Below are 14,349 nucleotides of genomic sequence, written 5' to 3' on the forward strand. Positions count from 1 at the left end.
GCAGCAGCAGCAGGGTGCACAACCACACAATTCCGCCTGCAGTGAGTCTCCTGTCTCTCCAGTCATTGCATAATGCAAGCTGGCTGATAGTCAGCAGCAACCCTACACTGCAGCTGTGTAGCTAGGCACTCCTGTCCCTCAGCCACATCACAGAGAGAGAAACCAGGCCCAGTGTTTTTCCATAGCTCCTCCTATGTCGTTGATCATGGCAGAACACGGGCACGTGTCATTCAGTGGGTGCAATGTCCAGGATATAGTAGGTATAACCGTCGTCTCAATCGCCAGACTCCGGGTCCTCCACAGCGGCTGTGGTGAGAGACGGGTTCTGTTCTATGCGTTACAGATCTTACTGAAGGTTTTTCTTTAATCAGATAACGCTGCATCGACATACTCAAGCTGGTTGTAGTTGTGTCGAACAGTTATTGGGTTGAAGGAGTCAACTGAGTGTAACTGAGTAGTAACAGCTCCCCGGTTGTCAGTCGAGCTGTTTAGGGGACCCCTCTCTACGCCCCATATCCTTTTCCTGCCCGTTGTTGTTGGTGGTATTGTAATACGACGCCCCGGTACTCTCGACATCGCCGAAAAGAGAAAGAAAAGAAAAACAATTTCTTCAGGCGTCTGCTACTCCGCTTCCTGACACTGCTTTATTTATCTAAACTGGACCCTAGAATGCCTGACGTAAAGGGTTTTCCCTAACGTCACGTGAAAGCATGATGGCCCTGGGAAAAGAAACATCAGGCTATATATAAACTGTGTCAGTACAATTAGTGCTGACTCCATAGGATCTCAGCTCTGCAGAAGTAAGCAGTGTTTCAACCATATACTATATAGGGGAAAGGGTGCTAATTGCGATGCTTTCTGCGTATCAGCTACGAGCCTCTGCAGCTGCTGTGACTCCAAACCAGACAAAACAGCTGGCTGTAATTGGCCCAATTTTTCAGTTTGACAAGTCACCAGCTAGAACGTTGTAGTGGTAAACGCTGCTCCTGGTCAACTGCAGAGAACCTGGGTTGTAAATTCAGTCTGAACAAAACGCTAGAACAAGATCCAAAGTAACTGAGTGAAACGGGGAGGTAGTACCTGAACTTGTCCAATAAGTATTTCTCAACCCATGCCCACTACTCTCCCCACCAAGCCAGTGCTAAGTGTCGTGAGACCTCTGCACTATTGCCTTTGGCTAGCTCCAGTGCTTTTGGAGGTAAAATCATTACCATTTAACTTCTTTCCATTCCTGTACACTGGCAGCATTGCCTGAGGGGACGTTACCTGAAGGCTTGGTAAGCTGAACATGAAATTAATTCAGGACTGATCTACACTCCAGCTACTGAGAAACATTAGTGACGCTTGCAGAAACTGGCCAGCCTGAGAGCCTACCTGTGGAATCGAATACTTTTTTTTCTTTTTCAAAATAACCAAATTTCCGACCTCAACACCTGTCTTTTAAGGACAGTCACCCCTGCCAGTCCCTCAGAGTGGTACGTGCTAGATACCAAGTCCCCGAGTTGAGGCTCTTAACTTCTCTCGTCTCTTAGTTCCATCTACGTTATGGCTTCTCCTCAGTCAGTTACTTCTAAATCAGAAAGGAAAGGTAAAGGCAGCAGCCAACACTCTGTTAAAACCCTTCTTCAGGTTCTCCCGAGTGGCGCAGCGGTCTAAGGCACTGCATCGCTAGTGCTTGAGGCGTCACTACAGACCCGGGTTCGATCCCAGGCTGTGTCGCAGCCGGCAACTGGGAGACCCATGAGGCGGCGCACAATTGGGCCCTGCGTCGCCCGGGTTAGGGGAGGGTTTGGAGCATGCACGCTGACTTTGGTCGCCAGTTGTATGGTGTTTCCTCCGACACGTTGGTGCTGCTGGCATCCGGCTTAAGCGAGCAGTGTGTCAAGAGGCAGTGCGGTTTGGCAGGGCTGTGTTTCGGGGGGACGCACGGCTCTGGACCTTCGCCTCTCCCAAGTCCGTACGGGAGTTGCAGCAATGGGACAAGACTGTAACTACCAATTGGATGTCATGAAATTGGGGAGAAAAAGGAGTAAAAATACATTCTTCACTCCAGTTTATCCTGGAGTGACCCCTGAAATCAGTCCACTGTAAAGGCTGGTGTAATGTTGTACTCTGGGAGCGACTGAATTAGTGACTCACTCTGGCGATTTCTCAAATGAATTCCCTTTCACTCCTTCTTAGCACTGGGCATCATCACGAGAACAGGGATAAAGGGTAAAGACGCACCCAGCTTGAAGCAATTCTGTGTGGAGTTTATTTGCGTTCTGTAGGCCAATCTCTCACAAAATCAACAAGCGAATCGTCAATAATCATTATTCGCTAGGATATTTGCTCTGTGTCTTTGTGCCGATTTTAATATTCTTGCAAGATTCCAACAGCCAACATCATAACCTACGGTCTCTGAACAAACGCATCCCAGCTAATCATTTTAATCTCTGCTTACGGCAGTTAGTAAATGATTTATTTAATTTCGTCAACGACATGAGCAATTCCACCCTGTGCTATGACTATGCCAAGTGTTTAATGAATAGTTTGGTTTACACACACACAGCAGTACAGGAGGTCCCCCATGCAGGGCTGGTTCCTGACGTAAGAGACCTAAGTGACATTTCTGTGAGGTTAAGGATCTCAGCAAGGGTCTCAACTTACTGTTGAGAGTAAGAATAATAGAATAGACAAAGTGCAATTTCGAAATGTGGTTGTGTATCAGCAGTTTTTCTCTTACGTCACTCAATTAGCCATGTCGACTAACAATTTTTAGATTGGTAGTTAGTCTGGCCAGCTATCCAAACTTGTATTAATCATGGTCGAATACCAACCGGGCACCTGCCCAGGGGCTATGATCTCTAGGGGGGCCACATTGACTAACAAAATCATTCTCATTCAGATATTATAAAATTACAAAATGTGTAGAATTGCCTCAAATCTTCAGATGCTGCTCTCTCTCACGCACTCTCTCTCTCCTCTCACTATCACTCTCTCGCCCATCCATCCATGCTGCCTCTCTGTCTCTGGACTGAGCGGAGCCCTTTAACTCTGAAATGCTCCGGGCCTCAAGCTCATATGATTACCTTCGCAGTCCCAACATCACCTTTTGGCTTCTGGACAGGCAGCAAGACAGGCAGGCTGGGTGTCGGGGAGCCTTTGGTGAGGCTGCCAAGTCCAGACTCACTCCCTGTACTGCAGTCCACCAGCCTACCAGTCAGTCAGTGTGCTTGTACATAAAAGGCAATGGCCCTGTCTATCTAAACCACGACCATTGGATTGCGTTTAGGTTGAGTGGGGAATGAGAGGTCGTCTGGTGGGCAGTGTTCACTTTGCATCTGCTTGTCCTGAAGGTAGCCAATGAATGTTCTCTCAACCTCCGTTGATGTTTATACTGTGGGCATGTTTCAGTACATCTGAGGACAAAGATGTTTTCCAAGCTAGAAATGGAGGGCACTCAGGGCAGAGTGATAGTTAGGCTACACTCTGAGCAGGAGGCAAATCAGAGTTAGCATTGTTGTGAGCAGCGCTGGTCTCTCTCCATGTACAGTAGTAGTACCACCACCATGTCTTCTGTAGCGCAAAGACTTCTGTATATTGACATTTCCTCCGACATTGTGTTATCTTAACACTTCAACTACAGCTCCTTCTAACACGGGATCATGAGTTGACAGAGGTTTGCGGGTTAGCTCATTGTAAACCTGTGGTGAGGGATGTTTTTGTTAAGTCTGAATGCCTGGCTCTCGAGTGTTGATTTGGCTAACCACAAAAAACCAGCTCCGATTATGATGAGGCTTGAAACCATATGGTTCCTCCAGGCTAGTTTCGCAAAGTGTTGTGACTATTCTGTTACATGCTTTGTGGATTACATTAATTCCGGCGGATGACTTTTGTTAAACAGAAGGATGAACTACTTTCATTGAAAACATGTCACACGTATCTGTTCTGTTCAACAGAGGCTTGTGGTTAGGAATGGTTTGGTTTTAAACAGTGAGCCTGGACTGCAGTCATTCTTGAGTTCTTCCTCTGAACTTCAATCTCTGGATATTAGGTTTATAAACGGTTTGGTTTATTTTCAGGCTGTTTGTTTTATTGTGTCCCTGTTTATTCTGTTGAATGTTTATTCATACCCACGCCTGCCCGGAAATCCTCATTGCAGTATTTCGTAAGGAAAAGGCATGACGCCATAAACATCCACCCATCATTTGTTTCATCTTGAGGTGAACCTGAATCCCACAAATCACTTCAACAAATTACTAATTGAGTCATTCTGAAATTCTTTGAGATGTTTCCGAGAAGTTTCTCACTCCCACCCATATATTATCTCTGCAGACACATAAATCGTCCTTTTTCAACACTTTTCACGTTGTTCTAGCAAAGCGTTGTTCTGTACCGTGAAGCTTAAAATGTGTCACAAATGCCCCCCCTATTCCCTACATAGCGCACTACTTTTGACCAGAGGCCCTGGTTCGAAAATAGTGCGCTATGTAGGGAATAGGGTGCCATTTGGGATGCAGTGCTGCTGTGTGCTGTTTGTGTGGGAGGGAATGTGTTCTTAAGGCATATGTGCCCCTTTGTGTGGGCTATGCAATGCACTCACCCTGATTGGTATCTGAAGGAGCTGTAACTAGCGATCGAGTCGGGAGATTGATTGAGCATTTCTGTCAGAAGTGTTTTGCTTCCATTCTGTTCAGTAGTCTAGTGTTCCAACTGAGCCTACGGGATGCATGGACATTGTGTGCAATATTGCTTAGTTTGTGCTGTAGAGCTCCATTGGCTAATTTATGTAGAGGGTATTTTCCATCTAAAAAAAAGGACCCATGAGCACGATAGAGCATGTCCAATTGGGTGTCAAATGAAAGCTAGTCTATATTTGAGAAGTTGAGGCATTTTGTTGATATTTTTCAAGCGTTTTCGATCCTAAAAATGAGGAGTAAGATGAGGCTTTGATTTCTGGTCAAACGAATGGAATGGGAGTCATAGACGACATCAGTGGTGTAAAGTACTTGAGTTAAAATACTTATGTACTACTTAAGTAGTTTTTTGGGGTATCTGTACTTTACTTTACTTATTTTTTGACAACTTTTACTACATTCCTGAAGAAAATGGTGTACTTTTATACTCCATACATTTTCCCTGACACCCAAAAGTACTCGTTACATTTTGAACGCTTAGCAGAACAGGGAAATGGTCTAATTCACACACTTATCAAGAGAACATCCCTGGTCATCTCTACTGTCTCTGATCTAGCAGACTCACTAAACTCAAGCTTTGTTTGTGTTGATGTCTGACTACAACCCTGGCTATCCATTAAAAAAATAAAATAACTAGAAAATGATGCAGGGGTTCAAACTGCAGAACCTTGTTCCTACATTTGAATATAAAAATGTATTTTTTTTAAACAAACTATGCTACATTTTATCTCTGGGACCCTCAGGATGACAAATCAGAGCAAGATTACTGAATGTAAGTACATTATTTACCTTCAGAGGTGTGTGTATCGAACCAGTTGCCGTGATGAGTTTTGTTTTTGTACATTCTCTTCAAACAATAGCATGCTATTATTTCCCCTGTAATAGCTATTGTAAATTGGACACTGCAGTTAGATTAACAAGAATATAAGATTTCTGCCCATATAAGACATGTCCATGTCCCGGAAAGTTGGCTGTTGTTTACAACCTCATTCTAGTCACAATAGCGCATGTTAGCAACAACTGTCCCTGTTTAGAGACACCGATCCCGTAGAGGTTAAAGGCAGTGCAGTCGGAAATGAGATTTTCTTGTGTTTTATATATATTTCCACACTGAGGTTGGAATAATATTATGACATTTTATAAAAGTTCCCTTTAGTGTAAGAGCGTTTAAAAAGACTGCTAAAATTTCAGCCAGTTTTGGTGAGATGGAATTTTGGCCTTCCATGGTGACATCACCATGTGTTTATTAGGCCAATAAGAAAGAGTTAAAAATCTCTCTGCCAAGAAAAGCACCCCCCCCCCACCCCTCTCCACTCAAACCACTCCTACAGTCCTAGCAAAATTCTTGCTTGAGAAATTGCTCTTTGCTGTGATGCTATTTTTTTTTTAATTACCATTTTACTTGTAAACAATCACAGTAAGGTGCCTTCAGAAAGTATTCATACCCCTTGATTTATTCCACATTTTGTTGTTACATCCTGAATTCAAAATGGATGAAATATACTTTTTTTTCTCTCACCCATCTACACACTACACCATAATGACAAATGGAAAACATGTTTTTCGAAATGTTTGCAAATCTATTAAATTAAATACAGAAATATATAATTTACATAGGTATTGACACCCCTGAGTCAATACATGCTAGAATCACCTTTGGCAGCGATTACAGCCGAGTCTTTCTGGGTAAGTCCCTAAGAGCTTTGCACACCTGGATTTTACTATATATTTGTATATTATTATTTTTAAACTTCAAGCTCTGTCAAGTTGGTTGTTGGTTATTGCTAGACAGTCCTTTTCAAGTCTTGCCAGAGATTTTAAAGCTATTTATGTCAAAACTGTAACTAGGCCACTCAGGAACATTCAATGTCTTCTTGGTAAACAACTCCAGTGTATATTTGCCCATGTGTTTTAGGTTATTGTCTTGCTGAAAGGTGTATTTGTGTCCCAGTGTCAGTTGGAATGCTCTATTCCATTATTATTTTTATTATCCCAAACAAACTCCCTAGTCCTTGCCGATGATAAGCATACCCATAACATGATGCAGCTACCACCATGCTTGAAAAATACTGTATGAAGAGTGGTACTCAGTGATGTGTTGTGTTGGATTTGCCCCTCACATAATGATTTCTATTAAGGACATAAAGTTAATTCCTTTGCCACATTTTTTGCAGTTTTACCTTAGTGCCTTATTGAAAACACGATGCATGTTTTGGAATATTTTCATTCTGTACAGGCTTCCTTTTCACTCTGTCATTTAGGTTAGTATTGTGGAGTAACTATAATGTTGTGGATCCATCCTCAGTTTTCTTTACAGCCATTAAACTCTTTAACTGTTTTAAAGTCACCGTTTACCTGATGGTGAAAACCCTAAGCGGTTTCCTTCCTCTCCAGCAACTGCGTTAGGAAGGAGGCCTGTATTTTTCTTGTGACTGGGTGATACACCATCCAAAGTGTAATAACTTCACCATGATCAAAGGGATATTCAGTGTATTTTATTCTCATCTACCGATTGGTGCCCTCCTTTGTGAGGCATTGGAAAACCTCCCTGATCTTTGTGGTTGAATCTGTGTTTGATATTCACTGCTTGAGTCAAGGTTCCTCTACTGCTACTGTTCTCCCTTCCACTGGCATACTGTTATGTTCAGCTCATAACTGTTTTTTTCTTCTTCTGTTGCCTGGTGGCCAAAGCAAGACTGTGAACCGTCTGGACAACATCAATAACCAAAATAAACTGGTGTCATGTCATAGCTGACACCACATTCTGTCTGCAGACATTTTGCAATCTTAATTCGGAGCAGATTTTTAAGAGTTTTTGGAAAACGTGCATAAATAGAGGGAGATTCTACCATAATTCTCTTTTTTTTGTTTAGCATACATTTCAAGTGAGAACTCCTGAGTCAAAAGCGTCATTTCGTTACCATGGAATTGCCCAAAGGCTTCCATAAAACAGCATATTCTTGTATACAGGAAGAGAGAACCACCTGCACCTGATTCCCAGCAATGCCTTTCATCCCTGTGAGGAGAGAGTTTGGCCTCCCACCCACACACAGCAGTCCTGGCAGGCTGTGAGTGAGGCAGTGACGTGGTGTTGTTGAGCCCAGGTCTGCCAAGCCGAGCCAGGGTATGAGAGACCAGAGAGGCAGGCTGCCAGGGGATACAAACGGCCCTACAGTGGCCTACAGCCTGGGCACAGAGCGGCACAGCCCACTGCCAGAGCTGTTCTTAGCTCCTGAGTGAGAGCACCAACCAGAGCAAGCTGAAGCGGCAGGAGGACCAGGGTCGGGAGTCTGGTTCCCGAACATGGGTCTTCTCAGGGTTGTGAGGCGGGAATTAGAGGATTCCCACTGGAAGAATGGTAGCTTAGAGCAGTAGGACAGAGCATTGAGAGCAGTACTCCTTCTCTTACCCTATGGAACAATTTTGTTTCACCTGTTTAATAGGTGGAAACTGAGGTCTGTTTGAATGGAATCATCTTTTTTTGACCACTTATATATCGAATCAACAGGCAAGTGTGAGGAGGTGAGGATTGGATTTAAATAGCTCCTTCCCACAAATCGAGGTACCCAAAGCGCTTTTACATAGCAAGGGGGAAACTCACCTTAACCACCGCCATTTTGGTAGAATGTGCCCTCAGCCTGGATGCTGTTTACGTAGGCGTTTAAAACGACCTACCACTGCAGCACGACTCTGGCCCAAAGCACTTGACTTCTGTAGCCTGTTTTATTTCAGCCTGCCTGATTCAGTCAGTGCCCTGCTGAAAAATACATGACGTAGCTAAAGTTAGACCCCGACCTCAGTTACATGGAAGCTGCTGTGCACATCAATAGCCTAGCTGTTCTATTTGAAAATGCACGTGTTGTTTTCCTGTGTGCGCACGGCATCGGTCTGTGTCTTTTAAGGACACCCAGGCTATAACCAGAGTGCCACATTTAGCCTCCCGTCAGTTAATCAATCAGTCAGATAGTAAAAGCAGCCCTGTTTGACATCTGTACACTACTGTCCAGTGAACTGAACACATGACATGAATGAACACTCGTTGAGGCCATCGCTGCCCTGTTATGAGCTCGGTTAGCCTATGTTTGTACGGTGCATTCGTTAAGTATCCAGACACATTGTCTTATTCCACATTTTGTTACATGACAGCCTTATTATAACTTTTATTAAATTGTTTTTCCCCCCTTCATCAATCTATAGACAAAACACCATAATTACAAAGCAAAAACAGTTTTTTAGAGTAAAAAAAAACTGAAAAACACAGTTTTGTTGAAGCACCTTGAATCTTCTTGGATATGACCCTACAAGCTTGGCACACCTGTATTTTGGGGAGTTTCTCCCATTCTCTGTCAGGTTGGCTGGGGAGCGTCGCTGCACAGCTATATTCAGGTCTCGCCAGAGATGTTCAATCAGGTGCAAGTCCGAGCTCTGGATGGGCCACTCAAGGACATTCAGAGACTTGTCCTGAAGCCGTTGTCCAGAGAATCTTGTTTCTCATGGTCTGAGAGTCCTTTAGGTACCTTTTGGTAAACTCCAAGCGGGCTGTCATGTGCCTTTTACTGAGGAGTGGCTTCGGTCTGGCCACTCTACCTTAAAGGCCTGATTGTTGGAGTGCTGCAGAGATGGTTGTCCGTCTGGAAAGTTCTCCCATCTCCACAGAGGAGCTCTGGAGCTCTGTCAGAGTGACCATCGAGTTCTTGGTCACCTCCCTGACCAAGGCTCTTCTCCCCCAATTGCTCAGTTTGGCAGGGCGGCCAGCTCTAGGAAGAGTCTTGGTGGTTCCAAACTTCCATTTAAGAATGATGGAAGACACTGTGTTCTTGGGGACCTTCAATGCTGCAGAACTTTTTGGGTACCCTTCCCCAGATCTGTGCCTCGACACAATCCATTCTTGGAGCTCTACGGACAATTCCTTCGACCTCATGGCTTGGTTTCTTTCTCTGTCAACTGTGGGACTATGCAGCTGTGGGACCTTATAGTGTGTGCCTTTCCAAATCATGTCCAATCAATTGAATATACCACAGGTGGACTCCAATCAAGTTGTAGAAACATCTCAATGATTGTCAATGGAAACAGGATACACCTGAGCTCAATTTAGAGACTCATAGCAAAAGGTCTGAATACTTATTTAAATAAGGTATTTTTGTATTTAAAAAAAAAAGTGCTAACAATTCAAAAAAATGGTGTATTGTGTGTAGATTAACATTTTTGATTAACATTTTTGATTTGATCAATTTTAGAATAAGGCTGTAATGTATGTAGAATACAGGCTGTAACGTATGTAGAATAAGGCTGTAACGTATGTAGAATAAGGCTGTAACGTATGTAGAATAAGGCTGTAACGTATGTAGAATACAGGCTGTAACGTATGTAGAATACAGGCTGTAACGTATGTAGAATACAGGCTGTAACGTATGTAGAATACAGGCTGTAACGTATGTGGAATACAGGCTGTAACGTATGTGGAATACAGGCTGTAACGTATGTGGAATACAGGCTGTGAATGACTTGTTCTGCTGGTGTATCTCTTGCTATGTCCCGTAGGTGCAATCCTGGGTCGCTCGGAGACACAGGAGTGCGTTTACTACAACTCCAGCTGGGAGAAGGAGCGAACCAACCGCAGTGGCATCGAGCCTTGCTACGGAGACAAGGACAAGAGGCTCCACTGCTTCGCCACCTGGAAAAACATCTCGGGAACCATCGAGATCGTCAAGCAGGGCTGCTGGCTGGACGATGTCAACTGCTATGACAGGTTAGGTCGTGTCTTATTCTGAGGCAAGACGGTAGACGTAGGGCTTAGTGGTCCTCTGTAGCTCAGTTAGTAGAGCATGGCGCTTGTAATGCCAGGATAGTGGGTTTGATTCCCGGGACCTGCGACCATATGAAAATGTAAGCACGAAAAAAGTGTTTGCTAAATGGCATATATTCTTATTAGACTTCGGGCTAGTGGTTAAGTTTAAGGGTTGGTGGTCTGAAGCACTGTACTTCAGTCCTTTCTTGCAGATGGTGACCAACACTTATTAGTTTAGGTCATACTGTCCTTTGTATGACGGATGACTTAGTACGTCTTTAAAGGCACTGCCTGGTCAATCAGACTTCTGCATTGGCCGTGCAGCATTTACGGTGATATGGCCACTGTAGAAGTCAGGGCATTCACACTTCTTGCGCTTCACCGAGCAGCCCAAAGCTGTTTTGAAGGACGTGAGTTTGTGTTTATACAGGACCTCCCGCCCTCACCTACCGTCATCCAATCATGTCAATAAGGAGCCATACGGAGCCCTCCGCGTTGTTACAGAATTTGAGAGGCGCATGGCGATGCGGTTGCGGAGGGGCATCCATACGGCGCCTCTGACCACATTTTCGGATCAAGCATAAATGGGCTTTTAGAGTGGTTGTCTGTCCCTTCCTGTAAAGATGTAGTTCGTCCTCCCCCAGAGAGAGAAAGAGGGGGATCGGTTCAGTGGAGGGCTGTCAGCGCTCATCTCTCTACCTTTGTGACTGAGGTGTTCGTTTCTTTCTTCTCTCTCTCTGTCTCTGTCTGTCTCTCTCTGTCTCTCTCTCTCTGTCTCTCTGTCTCTGCTGCAGTAGCGAATGTGTGGAGACGAAAGAGAGTCCGGACGTCTTCTTTTGCTGCTGCGAAGGCAACATGTGCAACGACAAGTTCCTCTACAGCCCCGACGCGCAGGCTGTCCAAAGTAAGTCGTCATGTAAGTTCACACACAGGAAGCTGATGTAATGTCGCATCCTCCTCCTGTCAGTTTTCCAGCCGAATATAGACGATCAGTCAGTAAGAATAACCCAAGAGGCACTGAGGCATATTCCCTCACAAACACTAGAGACACAAGGTCTTCTACTTTACCAGGGCCTGTAGGTCTACTGCTTTAATTTGAAACTCTGTGTCCAGGCTGGCCACTGTCCTCTCTATGGGGGCCAGTAGGGACCTGTCTGGGCCCAGTCAGAGTATTGCAACTAGTGGGGTCCGTCGGGGCCAGCCCCAGACAACCTCAGTGTCACAGGAAGGGAAACCGCAGCAATAAAGCAATCAGGCCGTGTCTGTGATGGCAGAGAACTGTGATGGCATAGCAGTGGCTGATCACGTCAAATACTACGTCTTTGTGATATGACAAGGTGGCGCACTGCACAGTAAGGCTTAGCTATTTGTTTTTTGGGTCACTTGGTTGTTTCAGGGGTTATTTTTGGCTGCTGGCTTACGTTCTCATGAACTGCATGTAACTGTTAATCTCCCTATTTAGAGGATTTTGTTGAAGCGACCCAGATGTGTTGAGCTTTGTTGGGAACTATTTTTAGAGTGTTTCACTACTAGTCTTCTGATACCATTGTGTATGGTGTGATGACAATAGGGGGGAGGGGAACTATGCACGTCTGCATTCCTGTATAAAGGTGTATTCTCTCTCCACCCCCCCCCCCTCCTCCCCCATTACCGCCTTCTCCCCCCCCGGTTCCCCGTCCACAGCGACCTCCAACCCGTTTAACCAGAAGCCTCAGCTGTTCAACACTCTGCTGTACTCTCTGGTGCCCATTATGGGCATCGCCGCCATCGTCCTCTTCTCCTTCTGGATGTACCGTCATCACAAGCTGGCATACCCGCCCGTCCTGGTGCCGACACAGGTAAGACTGATGTGTGTGTGTGTCCGATGATTCGTCATACTTGTCTCGGCTGTACAGAAAAACACAAGAGGTACCCCTCGCTGCTTGGAATTTTAATCTTGATATAGGAGTGACTCACAAACATTGGCAAGAGAAACGGATGCAAAACAACGGATGGCAGAAGAGAACATTGGAACTTGCTGATCTGAAGCGAACACAAATGTGATTAGCTGGAGAGTGACAGGAAGCCTAGCCCCAACTCAGACCGCGTGCGGCAGTGTGTGTGTGTGTGTGTGTGTGTGTGCGTGCGGTCCCTGCAGTGTACGTGGGCACCGCCTGCCACTAATACTGTGAAATGTGTATCTGCTTAGCGCTCCAGCCACTACTGTGGCCATACACACAGGCACACGATGGACAAACACAAAGCTGCCATTTGTTCACCCTGGTTAGGCTCACTGAAGATAGGGCTCTGTGGTCATAGGTCGGAGAAGGGTGGCTCTCTCAAGCCTGCTCCTGTACAGCTCTTTGTGAGCTGCCGTTCAATCAACACACATGTCACCAGAACACTGCCACGGCCTTCCCTCCGCCTGTTGCCCTGTGCAGTGTGTTTGAGAGGGAGCCCGCGATGCCGTGGAATGTTTGGTTACTGTGCTTGATTACTGCGTCATACAGAACAGTGTGTCCTGACCCCACTCCTCCACCTCCATCCCAGGGCCAGGCAGGCTCCCTGTGTTTGTCATCTATTTCTGGGGTGAGCTGGGACTATTCTGGCCTCCCCTAGCCCAGCACTACATGGCCACGATGCCATGGAGGAGAGAGCACCCTGTGTGCGGTTTTGCCCTGAAAGGGACAGTGAGGGGAAAAGCAGAAACGAATAAATAATGCAGTCAGGCTCACTCTCTCTCTCTCTCTCTCCCCCGTTCCCCTCTCTTCCTCCCTCCTTCCCCTGGAGGCTGGCTCTAACCCTGGGCCCTTAAAGCATCCATGTTTAATCCATAACACATTTCCTTTGAACAGAAGTGCTGATTGCCGTGCCTCGCGAGCAGCTGATCTCTTGACACCCGGACTAAACTCGCCCACTTCGGCTCTTAATCACCGTGCCACGTCTGATTGGTTACAACAAGCGCCCCCCCCCCCCCCCCCCCCCACACTTCATTTGCCCTCGCGTGTTTTTTTGTTTGTTGCTGTAGCCAGGCGAGCAGCCGTGACACACAGGTGAGGAGAGCCCGGAGAGTGTGCATTAAAGAGCATCCGTCTGTGTTACGAATACAACAATGGAATACAGGAAATGCTAGGAAACTGTTGGCCTATGTCCTAGAGGTTGCCAAAGTGTCTAGCATCAGTGCTGTGCATGCATACACAGGCCCCAGGGCTAGTTCTGACAGGGACGTCATTTAGGATTGTCCTGCTTGGGCACTGCAGCCACTCTCCTCACCACCTGTCTTACTCTATTGAACGTGAGCCGAGGCCTCTGCATTATGAATGAGCCTTTTTTAAAGGTGGACACTTAACTGTGCTTTGTTGCAGAGTGAGAGTGAGCGAGAAGGGATTGGCAACCTTTCAAGGGACGCCACAATCACGATCGCGTTCAGATGTGGTATCTTAATTTGAGCCAGTATGCTACAGCAGGGAAATAATCCTGCAGCAACAAGAAATGTCGATTATAATTCATTGACATTTTTGTAGGGGTTGATACATTTCCCGTTAGGGAAAAACACAAGTTTGTGAAATTACAAACTTTTAAACCTTGCAGGAAAGATCTCCTGCAACGGGGTGATGCAATTAAGATCCTACGTCTGTATGAAAACAGTTTGAGTATATAAAAGAAAGGCTCAGGCAGAAAAGGAGATGGCTTCTCCATTTGTATTATTTTAACTTCTAAACTAGCCTGCACTGAGTGTACAAAACATTAAGAACACCTTCCTAATATTGAGTTGCATCTCCTCCTTTTTGTCAGGGCATGGACTCTACAAGGTGTCGAAAGCGTTCCACAGGGATGCTGGCCCATGTTGACTCCAATGCTTCCCACAGTTGTGTCAAGTTGGCTGGAAGGTCCTTTGGGAGA

General features: G+C 45.5%; 1 protein-coding gene across 3 annotated transcripts in view; it reads left to right on the plus strand.

The window, feature by feature from the left end:
* LOC109890681 (activin receptor type-2A) overlaps window positions 1–14,349 on the plus strand; it is a 35,188-nt gene that overhangs the window by 12,001 nt on the left and 8,838 nt on the right. For 2 of the 3 annotated variants that reach the window (XM_020482651.2, XM_031824519.1), the window contains exons 2-4: window positions 10,221–10,428; window positions 11,262–11,383; window positions 12,151–12,305. In XM_020482651.2, coding sequence (XP_020338240.1) covers window positions 10,221–10,428; window positions 11,262–11,383; window positions 12,151–12,305 — 485 coding nt within the window. The remainder of the gene's footprint in view (window positions 1–10,220; window positions 10,429–11,261; window positions 11,384–12,150; window positions 12,306–14,349) is intronic. The other variant, XM_020482653.2, reaches the window with a different exon arrangement.

The sequence above is a fragment of the Oncorhynchus kisutch genome, linkage group LG5, assembly GCF_002021735.2.
Source record: "Oncorhynchus kisutch isolate 150728-3 linkage group LG5, Okis_V2, whole genome shotgun sequence".
In the NCBI taxonomy this organism is placed as follows: Eukaryota; Metazoa; Chordata; class Actinopteri; order Salmoniformes; family Salmonidae; genus Oncorhynchus; species Oncorhynchus kisutch.